The 24,860-nt window shown below is 32.5% G+C and overlaps 1 protein-coding gene across 1 annotated transcript in view; it reads left to right on the top strand.

Moving 5' to 3' along the window:
• The window catches only part of LOC145292291 (ADAM 17-like protease), an 872,700-nt gene that overhangs the window by 733,600 nt on the left and 114,240 nt on the right, over positions 1-24,860 (top strand). Inside the window, exon 11 of the mRNA XM_080138617.1 lies at positions 9,644-9,754. Within this exon, the coding sequence (XP_079994743.1) occupies positions 9,644-9,754 (111 nt within the window). The remainder of the gene's footprint in view (positions 1-9,643; positions 9,755-24,860) is intronic.

Raw genomic sequence — 24,860 nt, 5'->3', positions numbered from 1 at the left:
CGATGTAAAAATGACCCAACCAACCCAAAATCATCAAGATTCCACCCATTCATTAAAAGGGCCTCCAAATGCTGAAAGAGTTTTAAATCTAATAACTTCTTTCCTCAAACTACAAGCCTTTGGAATTCTCTCCTTGCTGCCTGTGTCCCTTACTGTATCAACATTTAAATATAATGTGAATAGATATCTTGTTGCACAACTCCCCACTTAGGATGCCCCTTTTAAGTATGGCGCCTAACTCACAGTATTTATCTTTTCTCCAAGAGGTTAGACACAAAGACAAGTGTGGGTTAAATGAGGTCGGTTTTGTTTATTTGAACTTGGCACACCCAGGTTTTCAGTTTGTATCGTTAACTAGTTAGTCAGTGTCATCCCCATGGCAATTAACTCACAGTAATTACTTATGCATCAGTGGTAATGTGTCTTTTTAGAGATGAATCTAAGTAAAAAAAAAAAAAAAAGACTTTCGATACATCTAAAACGAAAAAAATACACCCATTTAGTTTATTGTAAGCAATGATATTTCAAAGGATATTGTGACAGACCTACTGACGGACACATCTAAACAGAAAAAAATAATGTTATGCATAAATAAGGAGGAAAACAGGAAATTTCATAAAAGAAGTTGTTTGAAAGAACAAAGGAATGCAACAATAAAATGTAATTAACATAAAAGAGTAATGCATAAAAACCGTGCGAGAATATAAAAGATGACTAAAGGTGTGAGTTCAAAGCCACAAACAAGTTTGCCTTGTAATCAATGACTAGCTCTGTGATATTCGACGCCTGAATTCTTTCTCTTATATTTCTCCTTCAGTGAATATACAACATTTGGATTGTGATGCATCCATTCTTATGGAACCATCAAATGCTGAAAGCACATCAGTTTATGTATAATGTAACCATCCTTCACTTCTAGCAATGTTTATCCATAATGATGAGTGGTTTGTCTATTTTATGACATATCAACCCTTTCAGGATTATGTAATATCAGAACAAGTGCTCCTCAGGAAAAAGTGTCGAAAAATTTGCAGTCATTATGTAGTTATGACATAATCCATTCCGACTACAAATTGGACGGTTTGTCAGTCATGCTTAAGTCCGAAATGCTATTTTTCTTTGTCTGTCAGGCTTATGTCTGTAATACTATTTTTCTTGGTCTGTCCTGCTTAAATTTGAAATACAATTTCCCCTGGTCAGTTATGGTTTTGTCTCAAATACCATTTCTGTTATGCTTAAGTTTGAAATATCATTTTCGTTAGTGCGTCATGCTTAATTTTAAATAGTATAGCAAGTTCAGTTCACAAGGGAAGGCCAAGAAAAACATGGAAGGAAGTTGATAAGAATGGACCTGAGAGAAAAGCGATAAAGACCTGGCCAGAGATAGATGAGTTTAGAAATCAATGTCTGAAACTGTCAAAGACAGACCAGTATGTAAAAAGGATGTTAAACCGATAATGATGAGACAGGCAAGAAAGTGTAAAGGGATGATTCATGAGAAGTCGTCACCAATACAATGATAATGAATAAGAATTTAACAAGGCAACGGCTTTTAGAATATGTCTTTCCAATGAACCTATTTCTAGTTAGATTTTTATTTACACCTTTGTCTATAAAATCAATTTATAACAATTTCTTCCATGTTTTCGTTGGTCTTTCCCAGCCAACTGATCCTGCTACATCAACTGTTCTATATCTACCAAGCCAAGCACGTTGAACGAAGTTACATGTTCTGTATACAGATCCTTATACTTTCCAGACTTAATCGTTCTCTAAGTGTCATCAGATCCAAGCCTGTTTTTCTAACTTGCATTACATACCTATCATATCGTTCTCACATTATTTCTCTCTATGTAACGGATGTCCTTAACTCTCACTGGCTAAGTTTCACTTTCATAGGTCATCATACTGTATAAGTATACCTCAGATCTTCCCTTCGTTGAGAGTGATTACGCTATGCAGATTAATAATGGGAATAGTATATTATTAGAACATAAATAACGTTCATATTGAATTTTAATTCAATTTAAAAACAAATGTTCCTAAGTGTTTATAAATTACTGGCAAATTATTTAAAAAAATGTTCTCTTTATTTTTTCACACGCTCCAAACAAGAAAATTTATTTCAATCCCTGCAAAGTGATAAACGATTAAGAAATTGGCAAGAAGAACTGTAATGAGGTGATTAAGTCGTTCAAAATAAGTAAATTAAATGTTCCAAATTTATTCTCCTTTTAATCCTGAAATGTGGAAAATAAAAATATCCAGTAATATATTTTAGGATTTCAACCGAAATAGTCAAAATCTAATCTTATTATATCAAGAAAAGTCTTATTTTTTCTATATTGTATGTCTTTGCGCTTCTTAGCGTTTTTGGTAAGAGATTGACCCGTCTGTTTTCGATTCTTAACAAATTGGAAAACAGTGGTCAGTCTGTTATTTATAATTGAATGGGAGGGTCGTACTAACCGTATTTTTTCGTTTTTTACCCCTCTCTTTGTTTTATCCAATGAAATATTTGTTTAGATACATGTTTATCAACAATAACATTCCCAATCAATTTGAGGACATCTTTATCAGGGTGGCTCAAAGTGTAAACATGGCATTAATGTGACTGAAATGATTCTGGTTTTGTTTTTATAAGTTAGATACAAGGTCGGGTTTCAATATAAAGGGAATGCATCTGCTCCAAGAGGAATCTGGATAGGAATAAAAATAAAAATTACTCAAATCTGATTAAAGACAAAATGACTGAATTGTAGCACCAGACAAAAACAAAGGAATAAATCAGTTCTAAATCATCCATTACACGTGTTGTTGCTCACTAAGGAAAACACTGCCATGGATAGGGTTAGAAAAGGTAATTTGTATTGAAATAAAATAGAATATACGGATAGCAACAGTCGTAGCACATATGGTCAAGATGGAGTACTACGAAAGTGCACAGAGTTGGTACTTCACGGTTTATTTATATAGCTTAGAAGAGTTCATACCTTGCGCATGAGTGAGTCCTTACAACCCCCCTCCCCTCCCAAGCATTTTTGGACTGCAAAATACTTCTTAATATCTTTTCAACTTTGGGTCGATAGCCAGTGAGTCGGTAAATTTTCTCTCCCCGTCTATCGCTGTTCCTGAATTGGTTGGGGTGTGTTGAGATCGAATTTCTAAAAAATGGTGTCGATCGGCTCCCCTTCAACAGATAGTGTATCACTAGTATCATCTGAGTGATGCTTTTTGACTAGTTTTGCTGGCGTTTATGGACGTCTTCCATTGTGTATAAAATAAATCATATCGCCAATCCTTTTGCTGAGTGTAAACAATTAAAAAAAAAAAATGTTTCTAAAACTGTTCAATACTTTCTCTCCAGGGTTAAAACGTATTTTGTGTAAGAACGTGGTCTTATGCAATTTTGCTTGTTTCAGAAGTAGTTTATCAAAAACTGATCTCACCTTCTGTGCGAACATGCTTTCAGCGTGGCTAATCTGTTTCGATGATAGATATTTATTGTAATTTAACAGGATGATATCCCATCTTAATAATCTGTTGGTAGTGTATGCTGGTAATCCTTCTTTTGATCTGAAAATCGTAATTAAAGCCTTGTGGTCTGTTTACAGCATGAAAGTTTAGTCATGCAATTAATTATGCATTATGCAATTTTGATATAGTGAAAATGATACCCGAAGTCTCTTTTTCAATTTTCGAATACTGTCTCCTGGTTAAAAACAGTATTCTTGAAGCATGTACGACTGGCTTTTTCGCATTGTTGGGTATTTTGTGGGTATACATGCTCCAATGCTGTATGAACTTGTATCGTTCGTTAGGATTATATTCAACTTTAGAGCGTAGTGTGTCAGAAAAAGGTCTGACGTTAAAGTCCCTTTAAATTCTTGGAATACCATCTGGCATTCGAGAGTCCAGTTTCAGACTTTTCTTTCTTTAATAATCTATTGATTAGGGCACATAAGTCGTGCATATACTTGATGAAAACCTGGTAGTAGTTTGTGTTAGAAATTTTCTTGAATTAGTTATTTCTCACTTTCTTTTTTGTCTATAGAAAAAACAACTTTTTGTCGCAAAACACCCTTCCATTTTTTCGGACGAAAGCAATTAAAAACCAAAAAGTTATTGGATTCAAAAACAAATTATATTCAAAATTATAATTACAAATACAATAAAGAGTAACATTTATGTCAGTTTGAAGTGTAGTAGTTTCCAAAACGATTGTTCTAGAGAATATTCTTTTTTATTGTAGAGAATTAGGTTGCAGCGGTGAGAAGTGTTTTTATTCCTTTCAGTAATTTTTTTTGTGCTCTTCTCGTCGAAGGTTCTTTTTTTTTTAGTGTTTATGTATAGCCTCTCCGAGTAATAGAGGGTAATTTGCATAAAGTCACTAATGCCATAAAAGTCGTAAGAATATTTCCAACATTTGCCAATCCTAGAAACCTTGAAAAACGTAAACATCGGCAGTAAGCGGCATGTTTCTAATTACTGTAGCTTTCTTGGGATCTAGTCATCTTCCATTTTCATAAATAACATGGCCAAGATATCTCATCTTTTTTATGAAACAATCACACTTTAATTCCTTGACTTTAAATTTGTATTCTTGGATTCTTTCGAAAACCTTATGAATGTTTCCGATGTTGTTCTGAGGAATTGCTGGTTACCCTTATATTGTCCAAGTAGGCTGTTGTGAAGTTGAAATCGGTGAGCATGATTTCTTGAAAATTGATGGCGTTACTTACGGAATTATGTATTTATACACAGAAACCTTCAGCTTTCGCCTAACTCGAGCCAACTCGCGAGAATATTTTCCCAACGTTGTGTTTCGGAAATACCTCCTCCGGATATATACACATACAGAGAGCAACGGTCGTAGCATGTTCCGCTAAGATGGTGTACTACGAAAGTACACAAGCTACCATGAGATTCGATACTTCTCGGTCTCTTTATACAGTTCGAAAGAGTTCATATTTTGTCCATGGGTGAACATGTTTTATTCATTTACAAATTAATCGAAATATAGGGATTCCTGGTATGCTCTTAAAGACTGATAGATAAGAAAACCCGATGGTATATTTAAAGTGCGTGTATTTACAGAAGTACGGACTAATATATTACAGTAAGATTGCTTCGAGCCTGTTTTATAATTTCTCCTCTACATAATATTTGGAAGCGTGCATTTAGTCGTGAATAGAATAGATCCCACCATTCCATAACCGTCGTATATTAACAAAACTTGATTAGAATAAATTGTTACATGATAAGGGCTGTCCCCTTTTCATGTAAGTATAAAAATAGAGGGATTTAGTTAAAATGAAAATGAAATAGCATAGACGAAATTCGAACCTCCTAATTTAGGTTTAGAAATAGATTACGAGAGAGAATTAGCAAATGGAATGTGAAAACAAACCATTGTTTAGCTTAGAGATAAAATAGTTTCAAGAAAAGAATGTGCGTTGTCAATTCTGTTATGAAAATTCAGTTGAGGAATGCAACTATAGGATAATTTAATAAACATGTTATTAACATATTGGAAATATAGGTTACTGGGAATATAGGTTAAAATTCCTTTTGTAAACAGGAAAAAGCTTTTGACACGCATTTCCAGAATACGTGAAAGAAGACACATGTTTTAACATGTGTATGACGTCATGGAAAACGGGAAGTTCTCGATATAGTTAGAAACTTTAGAGAACTGGGGGAGACGGAGAGAGTGTCTGAAGACGACAGTCTGGGTCCAGACATGGGAGTCGAACGTCTAGAAGCGAGACGGTAACTTTTGAAACATTAGAATGTGAAACTTTGAATTCCTGAAAGCAAAGCCATCGGCCGGTCCATGGAAATAAACCCATCATGTGTTTTTTATAAACGTCGTCTTTGTGTTGTAATTCTACCAAAAGGTAAAGTGGAAATTGTCATTATATGTCTTCTATATCATGTGGTTTAAAATGTCTTTACATACACAATGTCTCAACACTGTTTCCTCACTCAAAGAGCTTCTTCTACACTTCTAAGTATGAACGTTTTATAAATATGAATCTCTTTATAACACGAACAATCTCTCTTACAACATCTCTCTCTCTCTCTCTAAGACTAATAAGACTCTCCTTTATTAAACTCTCTCTTAACAACGAACAATAATAATAACAAACAACAATAATAATAATAATAATGAACTATATAATAAAATGAACACGAATTTCGGATGTAGCAGAAAATAAATATTAGATCTTAGATCTTTAAAGCAGCACAGACGAGTGTAGTTTATATATTTCATGAGAAGCAGATTATTTTTATATCTATTTTTATGTGTTCCGGTTGCGACGTGTTACATAATGAAAGCGTTATCGTTTAGCACAAACGAAATGTTTTCCAAGGTTCAAACGGGAGAAAAAAAAGAAGATATAAAAACTTAGATAATCAATCTCGAGCATTGAATTTCAGATAAGCAAACAGCAAACACAACACACCGAGGAAACAACAATAACATTAGGGATTATATTATAAAAAAAAACAGGATGTCTATTAACTGGGGGCGTGGACGAGGTGTAAGGTTTAAGCCATTTTAGTTTCAGAAGCGAAGAGAAGATAAATGTTGTTCCAAACAAAATGACAATATTAATCCAAAGAAGCTTTGAATTATAAAAACTTGCAGACAAAGAACAGTGTTTCTGGTAATCCAAGAAGTCCTGAGATGAAAAGCAAAGTTTCTTCTAGCATGAAGACGAAAAAGTATGAGCCGGAATTCTAAAATATCCAGTATGTTTTAGAGAGTGATTCCGGTTTCAGATTTGTTGATAGTAGAGCGTCATTCCATTTGATTGGTCAATTCCTATCACTCCCTGTCTATAACTTAGAACCTTCCAATTTTTTGTAACCATGCCCTCATAATTGTGTCAAAAATATTGCAACATAAAACAATACAAAACAAACAAGATAATATTGGGAAAATAAATAAAATTTGTTTGAGGATAATTATATTTTATTTTTTTGAAAGGATGTGGGCCGTAAAGATGCAAACAAGATATTAAACTCTCACTTACCGTAGTTTGTCCTTAGTCTCCATATTCTAGTCTATGAGTAATGTATCTGACAAAGGGGGAAGAATTGTTGTTTTTTGGATCAGAATTTATGTAACACTTATCGCTTGCTAGATTTTTTTATCTTAAAGTATTTTTCTTAACCCTTTACATCAAGTGGCTTCATGCTTTGTTTGGAGCAATTTTCATAAAGAAAACTAGAGCCACAGGAAGCAAGCAAGATGTTTTTGAGAAGAATAGGACAAAATTTATGCGAAAAAAAAAGTAGTAGGCAGGCAGACTCGAACCTGTACCGTGAAGGAAAAAAAAAAGAAAGTGAAAAAAATGTGACGTTTTTTCCGTTGCGGCCATCACCAAACCGGAAGTGGCGAAGGTTTAAATTAAGGCGAGTCAATCGAAAAAAGGGGGATGACTTTCGAAAATATCGACGAAAAAAACGACCCCTCCCTGTAGAAAAGTGTCCAGTTGAGGATGAAGTAATGAATGGTTTTAGCCAATTTTTCGATATTTGTCGTCCAAAGGGTCAAGCCTCAAAACAATACCAATCTCGTGAAAATCCGTCACCTCTGTAGAAATTTTTAGACATACATACATACATACATTTAAACAGAGAGCGATTTCAATCAAAAAGTTAACTTGCTAAGTGAATACACAGGTGCAGAAATAAAGGTTGGCTAAAGGCCCGTTCAGCTTTCTGATGATTCTAGGGAAACCAAGCTCCCCCCAAAAAAAAGGGGGAACTCTCAAATGAATAGCAATTGTCTGATCAGACGGGTTTTCCCACATTGATCAAAGCAGATGGCTTTCAAGACGTCTTGGCATGGAAGGCCGCTGAGCGCTTTACGTTCGATTAGTTTCGGTTTTATATGAAAAAGCTGAACAAACACGCGACAGAACGGAATAGCATGAATTTTGTAAAAGTCACTCAAATAAAAGATATAGACGATTTCCGTTTGCAAATCGTAGATATTATAATCTTGGGAGTATATAAAAAGTTCTAAAATTTAGTAACCCCCCCCCCGAGGACCCCTGTGAAAAAAGCCTTTGCTGGACATACAAAAACATGCGCGGCCATTTTGCCTTTTATATATATACTAGCGGGGGGTACCCGGCGTTGCCCGGGTGTTTGGAAGTGTGTGTGGTTTTTGGGTAAATCAAAACTCCGGGAGGGGGGGGGCGGTAAAATAAAAGTAAATTTTTGGTAGGTTAGTATGAGGATCGAACCCGAACCCTTGAGGCAAAGTTGGAAATTAAAGTGTGAAAAAAAAAATCGTGTGACGTTAACCAGTGGGCCACCACGACAAACTAACGATGTCACGTTTGAATCTGAGTAATAAAAACAGAATTGACACGTCGCCGCCGTAAAACTTAACTCTACTAATGAGGTCATAGAAGTAGTGGACTAAACTTTTGCTCTGCTTCTATGTGACCTCATTTTCACTGAGGTCACATAATAGAAGGAGCGGATTTTACTTTTGCTGCTGGGCAACTTTTGGGTTTGTTTACCCAACTTTGACTGTTTTTTTCACCAAGATGTTGGGGAGGGGGAAACCAGCTCCCCATTTTCCAAATTGAATAGTAATTGTCTGATATAAGGAGTTTGGCCCCACATTGATCAAAGCTGATTGCTTCTGAACGTTTCCCAGTGCGATTGCCGATGCTGCCTTAGCTTTGAATTAGTTTCGCTTTTTATACGAAAAAGCTGAACGAACACAAGACGGGCTGAAATAGCAATAATTTTGTAAAAATCGACGTAAATAAATCTAAAGGCGACTCTCATTTCCAAACTGTAGATATTATGATATAGGGGGTATATAAACAGTTTTAAGCGATAGTAACACCCCCGGGAGCGTGTGCGAAAGAAGCCTTTGCGAGACATACACGAAATGGTCACTCACATTTTGCCTTTTATATATATAGATAGAAGATGGAAAGATTCAAGTTTACTTTTCTTTTACAGATATAACATAAAGAGAATGAAGATCTATTTGCGAATATGTTTTCTTGAATTTTGGCTTTGTCTTATTTGAAAATCCGCAGTTGACATAATTTGGATTTTGAAACGACAATTCTTTGTAGCAAAACGATGTCTTTCTGAAGAAATTCCTTAACTCTTGATTCATTCTTCAACGCCTGAATATATAGGCAAAAACGGAAGATCTGTTGATTACTTGTCACAGGGAAGCCATGTGACATCCGTCATGTAGATCTTCCGATGGTGACTTTTGTGGGTGAAAGTTGTCTCTATTTTGGAAACCTGTTAATCCAAGATTGAAGAATGTTCTTTTGCGATGCCAAATGTTCTCAGTTTCCTTCTTTTCAAACTTGATCTAAAGAAATCTGGAAGTATTTTAGGACAGACTGAGCCGTGTTAATTTAAAACTGGGAAATACGTAATTATATTGGTCAGCACGTTGCTGGTCATTTGATACTTTGTCAAGGATGGGAATTTCTATTTCCTAAAAGAGGGTAAGCTTAATTATAGGTTGGGCTAGGGCGGGACTTCTATTTCTACAATGGAAAATTTAATTATGGGATTGATCTATAGAAATTCTATTTCAGCAAAGTGATCAATATTTGACAAATAATTTTGTGTTTTTCAGTAGGTAAATCTGGAGAGCAATATTTCAGTTACAATACAGCATGGAGCAGCTACGAAAACGTTGATGGAAAACGGATACTCTTGAAAGAGGCCATCTTAATCACAGCTCATGGTGAGTATTACGTTTTTATAAAGATTACCATATATGCAACGCTCCAACTGAAGTACATATTCCCCAAAAGACTCGTAATAGAGATACCTTTGCACCTTTAATAAAAACTAAGTGTTGCATATTACTTGGCTATTTTCTACATGGTCACAGAAAAATGACCAGAAAATATGCTCTCCAGTGTTCATATATTCATATGAAATCATGTCTCGATTATTAAAGTTAAAATAGATTTAATAAAAAGAAAGAAAACATTTTCAACCTGAAAGTTTAAACATAGAATAAAAACATATTATCTGATATAAGAAAAAAGAAAGGAAAACTGTTAGACAGTGCGAGCTGTCTGACTTGCTATTTTCCTTTTCCCTTTCTGTAAAAACTCAAAATAGTTTTGTCTGGTATGTATTTTACTTGCATTATGGGAGATAAATACATTTATTAATATATGCAATAAGCATAAGAGTTTGATTTCCAGAACAGGGCATTGAATGGTGTGATGTATAGACATATTGAACCCATTGCTGTGGGTTAAATCGTTTGAAAAAAAAAAGAACGCTTGTAGACACCACGTGATAAACTAAGATCTCTGAGTATAATGTTGTTACAACTTTGTTATATGCTTGTGAGACATACAGAGCTCATATTTATCTGATAAAGTGTTTCCGTCAGAATTACCTTCTATAATATTGGCATCCTTTCGTCTAGATAGACGATGGAGAATTGCGCCTGAAGGTTGCTGTGGCAGATTCTGTTGCACTTCCTGCACAGATATCCTCTGTCATGCTCTGCCGATGCTGCTGCTGATGCTGCCCTTTTGTGCCTGCCTTTATTCTCCTCCCACTGTTCATGTCTTCTCTCCTCGCTCAGCCGGACACACTTCTTGACTTTGATCCATCCAGGAGTCACGGTCTGCAGCATAGGATTCAAGGTAAACAGGGTTGATGTTGCCAGATTTTAAGTCCCTTTTTCACACATCCTAAAATCTTAGGAGTGGTCTATCGGTCGGTTTGCTGCCGGCTGAGAGCTCGCCATATAGGATGCCTTTGGGGATTCAGCCATCCTGCATGCGAACGACGTGCGCTAGCCAGCGCAGACGTTTCTGGAAGAGGAGGGCAAACATGCTTGGAAGATTTGCTTTGGCAAAAACGTCTTTGTTCGGAATACGGTCCTGCCATGTAATGCCTAATATCTTTCTTAGATTGTGCAGATGGAAAGCATTTAGTTTGCGTTCTTGATGCTTATAGAGGTCAATGTCTCACTGCAGTAGAGTCAGATGCTGAGGACACAGGCTTGATATACCTCATCTTTTTGTTTATAGTGAGCATGTTGTTACTCCATGCTCTCTTTATCAGGCAAATGTCTTGCAGGGGAAGAAACAGATAGAAGCCACTTGCTTAACATACGTTAAGAATGCCTACTGGAGAGAACTTGAATTCCTACTAGACACTATTTTCGAGTGTTCAAGGTCTCTGTAAAGGGGTTTGTCAGGAAAACCTGGCATGAGGATAATTTTTTTACAAGTAAACCCTGACTAAATATTTAAAATCACAGCACAAATAAGATCTCTTTGGTATGGTCAACCCACACTGGCTTAAACGAGGAATGATGCACATTCACCAACTGATTTTACCTCAAGTAACAGCGCGAAACTGGATACTCCACCAGACTAGATGTATTCATGTCCTGGAATCTGGTAAGATCAAAAAAGATGTAACGTAGTTAATTGGTCAACAAGTGAGAGGAAAATACTATTATACTATAAGATATACTATAACATTTAAAAAATGCAGACAAGAAAATTATGTTAAGATTTTGAATAGTAAGGAAGAAATTTAATGGAATATTTGATTATATACGTGTCTCATATAGAGGTCAAGTGTTAGAACTTAATTTCTAAGAACTTTAACTGAAGTAAAATGAAACACAGAACTGTTAGAGTAAGTTGTTCTTTCAAGTATTGATTCTGGTATGATTAAACGCGACATGTGTTGGTCTGGTTTTCTCGTTCGTCTTCCTGATAGCAGATTACTCAAGCAGGTGATTTACGAGGAACTAATTGGTAATACCTGCTCACAGCATAACCCATGTAAGTGGTTCAAAGATTGTCCCAAAGACAAGTTGAAGTGCTTCTATATTGATGTAAGATGGAAAGGATAACTATAGATAAAGCAAGATGGAAGAAAGCGATTTATCAAGTTTATTGAAAAGAATAGAACAGAACACTAGCAGTTGAAAAGAGGTAAAATAAGAAACAGCTTAGAATTTGTTACCAAGTCACTTGCCGATTTGGTGAACCACCTATGACCTTCACCTTCACTGAGGTGCACGACTTATATGACCTTCACCGAGGTGCGCGACTTGACACACACACAAAAAAAACTTCTTCTTAATCAACTGCTAACGCACGCGTCACTGTAACGTCCAATTACAACAACAACAACCTTCTCACTCGACCTGCCTTTTATACCACTCTCTCAATCCCTCCTCTTGTGCATGTGCCCGGAGATTCCTGACAACCTCGAGACTTCCGCTTATAAAAACCCAAGTTTTATTGTCGCGCATGCCTACACAAGGCACAAACACATGGGCGTTTGTTTTGTTGGTAAGTACTACACCACCAACAAGTGCATGTGCAGCAGCATCCAGCATAAGCAGCAGGTGGCTTCAATTGTAGCATCCAACCAGATTATCAGACGACCTGCTATTTCTGTGTTCTGGTCCATAAAAATTTAGCAGGCCTAGTAAGCCATATCTGTGTTCTCACATGGAGGATTTACACTAGTATCGCATCGATATGCAGAAAGTGGCCATATTCGAAATCAAATTGACAACTTCTATACATATAAAGTTACGTCAGAATTTAAACAAATGTTTTTTGTTTGTAGTGAAACTGAGCACTTGGTTTTTAGAAGGAAAATAGAGCAGTAATAAAAAATTAAAAAAAAAATAATAATCTGATACCCTCTTCATCACAGAAAAATTGCAGAAGCACCTACATCAGTTGTAATTACAGAAAATGGACATGGAAGATCTGAAAGGATAGAAAAATCGAGGAGAGATATCACGATCTGCACCTTAACAGGAAGTTTAAGAAAACTATTAGAATTCTGAGAAAGTTTATTGCACTCAAATTTCAGAGAAAGCCACCAGGTGTAATCAGTAGGACTCAATGGTAAATGACTGGTGCAATAATACAGAGTGAATTTCAACTCTGACCGAAAGAGGCACAGTACTAAAAATCTGAGGTGACTCACTGTCACTTAAATTCCATGGTAGATTTATAGAAAGTGCATGACTATTAATTGCTTTAAAATATTTTACACATTTCTCATTGTTATGGATTGGGGTGTCGGCATATCATAACTGTTAATGCCTCACAAAAGATTAAACCTGAAGACAAATATGACTGTAGTGGAAAAAGTGAAAATACTCACGATTGATGTAGACATTTATTTACAAGAAGGTAATATAAAATCATAAAAATGACATCTATCGGTCTTAGTTCAATATTACTTGAGCTTTGAGTGTCACAACTACCAAGGAAAGAATTAATATTTCTCCATCTTCATTTACCAGGATTCAAAGTTATTCCTTTAAAGGCACCCGCTAGCGTCTGTCTCTTCTTGTTCTCATATCTCTATATGAGAATGCATGTCACAGGGTAAAAAAAACCCTGCCTGAAACAAAAAAGAAATTAGCTTCCCTTGATTATAGTTTGATCGTCCTAACTTCATTATTAACAAAAGCAGTCTATATAAAATTAAAATTTATTTTTATCTGTGATTAAAGATAGAATCAAAACTTGTATAGTGATTGAACTCATATTCGTTAAATTATGATCATTTTCTTTTTAATACGTTCCTTTTCTCACCACTTCTCGTCTTAATCTCTCCCTTTTCTGTCTAATACATTCAATGCACAAACTATTAACCAAGCAAGATTCGATTTTCGTTCAGTAAAACAAGTTATAATGAATTTACTGGTGTTCAAAATCGTAAAAGAAAAACGTAAGGAGGTGAGCAACGTTTTTATGACTGATTTCCATAGCAACTACGTCGCTTCAGCGACTACCGTTGCTACTAATTCACCGCCGTCGCGAAAAGAGACGTAACAAGTGAAACTGAAAGAATGAAAGGGAGATAATTGGGTGATTTTATTGAAAGCAGCTGAATGCCGTACATTGTTATTACATATGTGTATATCATGTTTATGGGAGTAAAAAAATAAGACTGAAATTAAACACAAAACAAGTGAATTTACTGGAAGCCTAGAAGAATCATGGATTACAATATAAAGATATTCTAGTAAAAAATATAATAAATTTATAACTTAAAATATTGCAGCATTAAGAATTGATTATATAATGTTAAATAAAAAAAAATTCTTAATACTGCAATAAATTCTATTTATGTTGGACATTCTAATTAGTAGTTTTTGCCTTGTTTGTTATAAAAATATTTTCCTTGTTTTTTTTATTACTTTTCTAACTATCTTTCTCTGAGAATCGAATATTTATAATGAACAATTGCATAAAATGATTAGCAATATTGTGCATATGTAAATATCTTGTGTACATTCAACTTTTAATCAAAATATATTTAAAGAATATCTTATTAGGAAACAATTTACTAAAATTAATGCATTTTTATTTCATTTTTTAAGGATTATTTTTTTTCCTTTTTTTCATGTTTTTTGTCGATTCTGAATATTTTTAATGGCAGAGTTAGGTAAGTAGGAATAAGATTTTATTTTACCTGATTCATCTCATGGTAAGTATGTGTTACGCGATCGTACGTGTTGTTGCTCTTTATCTTAATTTATACAAACAGAATCAGTAAGTGCCAGTAAGAAAAATATTGTGTAAATATTACACACACACACACACACACACACATTTGGTTTCCATAAACTCTTTATAATTAAAAATACGTTTATAGAAAACAGTTGATGAGATATCGTTAACAGATTTTTAATTTTTATCAACAGTAAAATTTTATATTATAGATATCTTATGATTACAAGGACATCTAAGTAAACCCTGAAGAGAAGGCATAAATTATATATATATATATATATATATATATATATATATATATATATGTGTGTATATATATCTGCAAAAGTACTTAAGCTTTTATTTTTGTTATTGTATGCATCTTTATATGCTAGCATATCACAGAATAGTTCTTAAAAGTAAAGTTTTAATAGTATTATTTGTTTATTTATTAACTTATATACATATATATATAGTATATTTGTTATGTGTTAAAATGTATAAGAAAAATCCTTCATTGAGCAAACTTTCATAGACTCAAGTCTAATTGTAAGTGTTTTTTTTTTGTTTTTTTGTTTTTATTTTGTAACTTTGTGAATTTTGGAATTGAACCCTTATTTTGAAATCTACCATTGTGGTTTCGTATTAGTCTATTCTTTCCGGAGTTGTATGAGCTAAAATATTTATTTTACATTCCCAAAGAAAAGGGACCAGCATTTTCACCTCTTTTTACCAGCTCGATTTTGTTAGGGGTATTAGTCTCCAAAATTTTTTTTAATGTGGAGGGATTACATACAGGTTGCAACGCCCATAGTGAAAGTGGTTCCATAAAACCAAAAGGATTCAAACTTGGCACTTCAAAAAATAAAAAAAACATTTTATTTAACAATTTTCATGCCTTGCAATAAATGCTTTTCTATACACTTTTGGGTATCGTTAATCTCCTTCAAATAATCCCTAATTATGTAATTCTGCTGAAAAGTTAATTCATAAGCTAATTATTTATTTTATTATGAATTTATAAGCATTTATTTTATTATATGAATTAATGTTTAAAGTCCTTTCCCTAATTAATAGTTTTATGAATTTCCAGAAAGAGTTCTTGTTTTTTACTCGTTTTATTAAGGATTCACCGCTTATTAAGGCTCAAGGGCCATCCAAGGATACGGTTTAATGAATGTTGGATAAACTGAGATGTCTGTAATGATGGAACTTGGGTAGGGTTTGGTTATTTAAGAAGACGGCTCAACAAGAACTTATTTATGTTAGACTTGAAAACGACCATCCCATATTCAGCTAGGAAGTAGCCCTGCGATATTGTGTTCCACAAACTAACAGATATAGAACAGTAGAAATTATTTACAGTTGTTGTAAGTAGACGAGTATCTGTTGCAAATGTTTTGCAGGGGATGAAGCATAAATATAAGCCCAGTCAGGACACCTGCCATGAAAATAACAATAGAGCAGTGATAGATCATCCGTCCACATTAATATCCATTTCACCATTGTCGTTTCCAAGGTCTAGTAATGCAGCTGATGTAATAAGCAGTCTCTAAACATGGCCTTTGTCTGCTGGTAATGGCTACTATTTCCATACGATTCATGTTATTTTGATTAATTAGATAACAACAGATTAGACTTTAATAGAGTAAGTACCGCTATCCAAAGCTGCAGAACAATTTTGATGCTGGTCAGCATAGGAGTTTGGTTAATAGTTTCTCAAGAATTAATCTCAGTTTTAAGTAACATATCTATATAAGATATATTTTTTTTAAGTCTTAGTTAGTGTTTTCCAACTGGGGTCCGCATGAACGTCTTGGGGGATCACTGGAGGATCAACAGTATTTCAAGTAAAACATTTCTGTATAGTCGAATGAATGAAAAATAGAGTAAGGTGTTTCTACTAAAAGAAATCATGAGGAAAAGAGTTATATGGGGAAAAAGTTTGAGAAACGATTTTGACTATTGACCAATGCGAAAAAGAAGAGAGAAGATAATTTTGAAATTGTGTTTTTATGGAGGGAACAATAGAAAGCTAATTGCCAGTGCTTGAATCTTTATTTTTATCTATTTATTTATACAGTTTCTCTATGTCATAATGAAATAACCTACACCTCCTTTTCCCCATATGGACTTACTAAATATAGAGTGAGAACCGGTTGAAAAATAGCTTGCTTCAGACATTAGTAATATCTTACTAATACAGTAAGAGATATAGCGGATTATAGGACAGATGCTAAATTTACAATTTTGGTTTCTTATAAAACAAATTTATTGAACAAATTTTTATTGTAATAGAATATAGTACATCTTGCTTTTCCTATATAGACTATGTATAAAGTGAGCAACAGAAAAATATTCAACAAAATGTTTACCCAGAAGATTATTTTACCAAAACTATTAATATTAAACTTTAAAAAGGGAGATACTAGAATACAAAAACTAACTATTTTATTTACACTCAGTCAGATGTGCCTTATGCACTAATAAAAATGTAATTAGCATTTTGTTGAACTTTTTAAGATTTTAAATATTTATAAATTTTTTCATAAAAAACGATTATTATATTGATTATAATTTTTTGACAGGAGAAATAAAATTAATTGCATATAAAACATTAGAAGAAAATGCAAAATTATCCAATTGTATCAATACATTTTGGTAAATTATGTAAATATATTTTGTAAAAAATGATTATTTAGTAAATTGATCTGAAATTTATTGGATTTTAAAATAAAAAAAAATGGATTGAAAAATTTTGAACCAATAAATTATCAATACATTTTGTCATTATAAAAAAAGGATGATTGAATTCATTTTAATTGGGAAAAGAAAAAACAACTATAAAATCCAAAATCAGCCGATCAACAAATTTTGTCACTATAAAAATTTATTGATGTACATTCGATATAATTTATGTATACTATTTAATTTTAATGAAATAAAACATTTTTTCTCATTATAATTATCAATATAAAACAATAATCGTTGTTATGACAATATATTGATAATTAGCTAATATGTTTTTTTAGCAATGTTTTTTTTCTTTTGCAAATAAAAATTAATCTAATAATTATATTTCTATGACGACAAAATTTTTTGATAATTCAATGATTTTAGAGTTTTCTCACGATTAAAAATTTTTCTTATGCTTTATATGCAATTAATTTTATTTCGTTTTAATTTAGTGCATAAGGCACATCTGATTGAGTATAAATAAAAGTTTTTTTTTAAATTCTATTGTCTTCCTTTTTAAAGGTTAATATTAATAGTTTTCGGTAACATTATTTTCCGGGTAAACATTTTGTTGAACATTTTTCTATTGAGGCAGAAATCTTTTTTCAAGAAAATGCCTAACTTTTAAAAATTATATTTATCAACAACATTAATAACAACAAAAATAATAACATGAGATTTATTAATTAATAAAACATGCTCAGAATAACATGAAAAGTATCATCGCACAATGTAATATTTGTTTTATTGTTCATTAATACAAGAAGTTTTTTCTTTTTTTTTTGTTTCGTAATAACACAAGATGTGTAAAAAAAAATAAAGTAATTTTTTTTTAATAAATATATTGTTTCGCTTTTCATGTCTTGACTCCGTTCAGTTGCGTTACATAATCAACCGTATCCACTCCGATAGTTTGATTTTTGCCGAGCACTGATCTTAGACATTAATTTAAAAAATATGCAAATTTATTTTCTTTTGGAGGAGGAGGGTATTTTTAAAAGTATATCTACTTCAGTATTTTCTTTCAATTTCTATTTTTGAGCGATTATTAAGATTCTGAGACGTGGCATTCTTATGTCAAACATTTTTTGTTCTAAAGTAACATTCGGAACTACTTTTTTTAAAACTAAATAAACGTTTTAAAATAAGTTGAACCACTAAAAACTTATAAAGCTAGGTAGAAAATGAACACTAAGAAAATCGGTTTTTATATATTTTAAAACAAGAGTAAACAAGTAAATATATTTAAAAACATATTATTTGGGTGTAGTCTCTTTTAAAACCATACCCCTTCAAGAACAGTCCTAAAATGTGTTTTCAATCGATATGTATTCAATAATGGATAGTTTTCCTAAATTTTACGCTGCATCCAATTTATAATTAATTTTAAATATAATCTTTGTTGAGTTAAACTATTTAAATTTGATACAGCTAGTGAGTAAAACTTCGTTTCATCTGAAAGTAAAGTTATATGTTTATTATTATTAGCAGCAAAGTTTAGTATCTGTTCTGAGACTACACCACCTTTTCTGTCCTCATTTAGTGGAGGAGAAATCCTTCTTGACTTGTTTTTCTTACTAAATAAACACCACTAGCTACATTACAAGCTAGGGAGAAAAATCGATTTTGCCTCTTTTAAAACAACAGTAAATAAGTGTAAATATTTACAAAAATATTATACGGTCTGTAGTTTCGTTTTTGAACTGAATAAACGCTTTAAAATAAGATGAATCACTAACAACTTAGCCAGCGAGGTAGAAAACAAACACTTAGAAAATCCATTTTATCTTTTTTAAAACAACGGTAATTAACTAAAAATATTCTTTAAAATATTAGGAGGGTAGTCTCTTTTAAAAGGAATATCTCCTTCAAGGATGATCCTAAAATGTGCGCATGATACCACGCTATTTGCAAATAGTGTTTTCATGTGCAATTCAAGTTTTCACGATATCGGGTTTTTATACAATTGTAAGGTGGAAGCATAGAATAGATACAAAACACCCTCTCCTCTCCATGTTAAGAATGGCTTTCAAAATAATAAAATTATTTCAGCACGGTACCTAAAGACGGACGGATACGAATGCTACCCCTATAGCGAAATACGCATCGCCTCCGATGTTGTACGTAGTTCGACTGAGGGAGTCATTATTTTTACAAGGAAAGAATTTTTGCGGATGTGACCTAGTTTTATTTATTTATTTATTTTGGCTTGAACTTTGCGCATGATTTTTCTTATGATTTTATCAATGTTTTTTCTGTTTTTTTTTATGGATATTTTTTTTTGCCGGAGTTTATGTAATTATTAACAGGAAAATTGGTGAAAGCCAAAATGGAATCCGCACTATTTTAAAATATTATTTTCAAGTTTAATTAAAGTTTTACGATACCTGCGTTATTTTTTTATTTAAAAATAAAAAATAAAAATTTCAAGTTCGCTCAAACTTTATGGATTCTTTTCTTATTATTGTTTTTGTATTCTTTTGTTGTTATTGTTTTTGCTTTTTTTTTGCCGGATTTAACAAACAAACAAAATGAAAGCAAAGCAAAACAACAACAAAAAAAAATCGGTGCTAATGCCCTTATGTTACCGTTATATATTTTTTTAATGGTTTAAGGTATCGTAAAACTTTAATTAAACTTGAGAATACTATTTAAAAATAGCGTGGGTACTTTCACCTAACAATTTAATAAGAACAGGTATCGTAACATTTTAATTAAACTTAAAAGTACTATTTAAAAATAGTGCGGATGAATAAGTGCACTAGCACCGAATAACATTTCACTATGTTTCGATCTACGACATTCCATGAGAGGTGCGCACACGCTGAAGCTTTTTGTTTATTTTTGTTTATCGCCACAAGTGCTAATTTTGACTTTCATCAATTTTCCTGTTAATAATTACCTGTAACGAAAACTCTGGTTAAAAACAAAAAAAACAATAACAAAATAATGCGCAAAGTTCAAGCAAAAATAAATAATTAAATAAAAACTAAGTCACAAAAATTCTTTCCTTGTAAAAATAATTACAGCTCCCTCAGTTGAACAACGTACAATATCGGAGCCGATGCATAATTTGCTAGTGGTGTAGCACTTGTGTACATCAACCAATCACATTTTATAACTTCATCCTGTTTTAGTTTTTTATTTGTTAAACACGTTGTTAATAAAAATTAAATTATAATCACATCCTTACATTTGAAATAATAGTGTGATTAAATTATACGCATTGTTCATTTCAAAATGTAAACAAAGTTCTGGTTAAATCAACCGATACTAGCGTTGAACGTAAAGAGTCCCTTTTTAAGTTCGACTAGTATTTTCAAGTTTTACGATACCTCATTTATTAAATTGTTAGGTGGAAGTACAGAATAGTTATTTACAAACAGCCAGGCACCCAAGCAGCTTTGATTAAAACGAAAAGATAACACCAATAGTCCTAACAATCGATCAGTTATTATACACGTAGTTGCAGCCAGCAGCAGTTGAGTAAAGTTAGTAATGATAGTCGCTTAGAAAGGTTAGTGCAAATAGTTACAGTGGAAAAACCGTAATATCCAAATCTGTAAAGTAGATTTTTCTTTTTAAATCGATATTATATCAAAATATATAAAAAAAATCTCAGATAAAGCAGAATAACATGGAGATTATTACTATTATTCCAAAGGAATTCATTAAATAGTTAGTGAAGAAATTTAAAATTTGTTTTTTTATGCTTCATTTAGGTGTATCAGAATTTTTGTAGGAATTTTTGACACCCCTAACACGAAACTGCGAATAAAATATTTTAAAAAACTCGTAATTTCTCTTTTAAAAGTGGGTTGTTTATTTTCTTTATGGGTTACACTTCCAAAATAAACTATAAAAGTTGTTTTAAAAGTAATAGAAATTTTTTTTTTAAACAGTAATGAATTTTACGAACTCAGTATTTTTCAATTTTTAAACTTTAAAAATCTATCAAAATTTTTCTATTGATTCTATTTTTACAATAGTTTCAGGGTCAATGTGAAATTTTATGCTCTTTCCAATAAACCGAATATAATATTTTAGACAAACGTAATGATTACGGCTTCATTCCTTATTCACACTCACCCCCTCACCCCCTCTCTCTCTTTCTCTCTCTCCCTCTCTCTCCCTCTCTCTCTGTGTAAAAATCAATGTGCAAGCGATAAGAAAAATCACTATTCCAAAGGAATTCATTAAATATTTGGTGAAGAAATTTAAAATTTGATTTTTAATGCTATACCTACGGCTTCGTTTCTTATCGCTCACCTCCTCTCTATCCCTCTCTCTCTCTGTCTCCCTCTGTAAAAATCAATGTGCAAGCGATAAAAAATATAAAACGCTTGAAATAGCATCAACAATTCTAGTAAGCAGTCAGTCTGATGCTGTTAGAAATAAAGAGTAGTAGTAATAGTTCCAACGAGCAGTTATTAAATGTTATATTATAGTAAGAATAGTTGCCCGCTTGGAAAACTCTTAAAGATCGATTTTGTAAAAAAGATTCTTTTTTGTTAAATTGATATATCAAATTATGTAAAATAATATCTGAAATGAAACATAAAAACATGGAGATTATTATCACTATTCCAAAGGAATTCATTAAATATTTGTCGAGAAAATTAAAAATTTGTTTTTTGAAGTGGTACCTACGGCTTCATTACTCAATAGTAGTCTGCAAGTAACATTTTGTTTGTCGAGCAGTTACTTGCTCGACTAATAAATCTTTGTTGCATCTTTTTATTACGGTTACAACAAATATACATTAAATGTCAAAGGTGCTTAATGTCAAATTTGGTACAATTCTGTCTAATTGTTTAAGATCCTATAAGTGCAATATTGTGGTGAACTGTATTGGACTGGGCAGATCCATTAAAAGATATAGTAGCTTATACAAATATTACTAAATTAATGATTTTTATTTCTTATATAATATATTAACCATAGGTGCCCGGCGTTGTTCGAGTGTTTGGAAGTGTGTTGAGCAAAACAAAAAAGTTGTAGTAGGCAAGCAGGCTCAAACCCGTACCATGAAGGAGGAAAAGAACGTGCCCCCCCCCCCAAAAAAAACCGACATCTTTGCTGTTGCACCCATCGTTAAACCGGAAGTGACGTATGTTTAAATTAAGGCTAGACAATCGAAAAGAGGCGATAACTTTCGAAAATATCGGTGGAAAAAGCGATCCCTCTCTGAAGAAAAATGTCCAGTTGAGGGTGAAGGAATTAGTGTTTTTAGCCAATTTTTCGCTATTTATGGTCTAAAGGGTGGAGCTTAAAAACGATACCGATCTCGTGAAAATCCGTCGCCTCTGCCGAAGGTTTTAGGTATACAAACATACACACATACATTTAAACAAACAGGTGAAATTTATATAATATATTATTTATTGAACAAACGCTTGTTATAATGGAATGTGCTATACCCCCTTTTTTCTTATATAGATTGACTATATATAACGTGAGTATTGACAAGTTTTGTTTCGGGTATTAGCAATATTTTACTATTGTTTATTATTAAATAAATCATCACAATAAATCTTTATTTCTTTATTATGCTAGCGTATTGTTTGTTCTTTTCATTCGATAATACCTTTGTTTATTTTGCCCTTTTGTCACGTATACAAAACTTTTCCAGCACTTGAACTCACAACGTAAAGTTGTAATCTACTTTAGAATATGTTTCTCCATTGGACTTGTATTCATTAGGCCATCTTTTTAACGTACACTTTTAACTCGGAGGTATGGCTTAAAATATAGGAGATGACCTTCAGTCCTTAGTGAAATGGGGACGAAAAAAGATGGTAACATTTAATGCTACCAAGACTAAACTTTTCTTTAACAATTGCAAAAACTTTCTCAACTACCAAATGCCACGACTAATAACACTCTACATGAGAGATCATCATAAATCTTTCTATTACCCCTTTATCAAGGATACAACAAGTATGCATGAAATATCAAAGGTGTTTAATGTCAAAGTTGGTGCAATTCTGTCTAATTGTATAGGATCCTATAAGTGCAATAGTATGATGAACTATATTGGACTGGGCAGACCCATTAAAAGATATAGTAGATTATACAAAAATTACTAAATTAATCACTTTTATTTCTTAAATAATATATAATTCAAACTCCTTAAATTAACATTCAAAGGCAAATTGAAGATATTGCCAAAATTGCTGCAAAAATTAGGCTCTCTCTTTGGTGTTAGAAAACAACTCACACATGGCAGTATCCTGTCTCGTCATCAAAACCATCATTCGCTCATGCATGGAGTATTATTGCCATATTTGGGCTGGAGCATGCTCCACTAGTCTCTCTCTTTTTGTCCCAAAAAGAGTCTCCAATCTAATATGTTCCGTACTATTACCCAAGCTTCAACACCAGTCCAATTGCTAAAATGTTGCATCCCTATGCCTGTTTTACAAGTAATTTAATGGGATGTGTTCTGACGAACTCATAGCATGATGTAAATATCCTTAACTAACCTGACGAGCAGCAAAATTCCACCCCTTCACTCTAGAGGCCCCTCAATGCTAAAGAGCTTTGCACTTTAATAGTTTCTTCCCTTGAACTGCTAGAGTTTGGAATTCCATTCCCATTTCCTGCTTCTATTATTGTACTGACATGCAGAATTTAAATGTAATGTGAATAAATATTTCGCTGCTCAACTTCCTACATAGTGCCTGTCTAGACATGATTTCAAATAGTAGCTCCTTATGCCGAAGTGGCAATGCACTTTATTTCTGTTGAATAAGGGTACTATTACCATGAATGTAACATGTGAGCAATGTAGAAGAAACAAGTCCTTATAAAGAAGAGAAACTCAATTTTATTCTTGTGAATCTTCCGTGAATGCCGTTGGCTATTTCTGGAAATTCATAAAATTATTAATTAGAGAAAGGACTTTAAACATTAATTCATATAATAAAATTAAAAAAAAAATTCTTATTAACAAAAATACGACTATATAAAAGACTGAATTAAATTTTTTTTAATGTGATTTTATAAATTAGCTTTTAAGCAGAATTACATAATTAGAAATTGTTTGAAGAAGAATAACGATATCCAAAAGTGTATAGAAAAGCGTTTATTGCAAGGCGTGAAAATGCTTAAATAAAATGTGTTTTTTATGAAATTAAGGTACAAGATTTAATTTAAAATTTATACATTTTCAAAATGTACTGCTATAAACTTTGTAAAGTAAGGTATAAAAATTTAATTTAAATTTACTTTAAAAACTAACTTGGATTTATTTTATGTTATGTACATTTTGATTCACTTAAAAACTCAAATGTATCTTTTATTTAGCATTTAATGATATATATATATATATATATATATATATATATATATATATAATTTGTAATTAAAGACTCTTAAAACATGTGACACAGTATAATAAAAAAAAATCTGTAATAGGAAATGAAGGTTTATTTTATGCATACATGTTTTTACAAGAATTCATCATAATGAAGATATTCTTCACACTTGGCTCTGACAGACTGGCTTTTTTTTTTTGAGTTGGAAGGAATGAGTTTTCCCTGCTTTGGTGATTAGTCACATAATAAGACTGGGGAAAAAAAGTATCGCTACCTGGAA

Source organism: Euprymna scolopes, chromosome 13 (genome assembly GCF_053919585.1).
Source record: "Euprymna scolopes isolate OS-2025 chromosome 13, ASM5391958v1, whole genome shotgun sequence".
NCBI lineage: Eukaryota > Metazoa > Mollusca > Cephalopoda > Sepiida > Sepiolidae > Euprymna > Euprymna scolopes.
The sequence above is the reverse complement of the archived record's forward strand: the minus strand, read 5'-3'. Positions and strand labels throughout refer to the sequence as shown.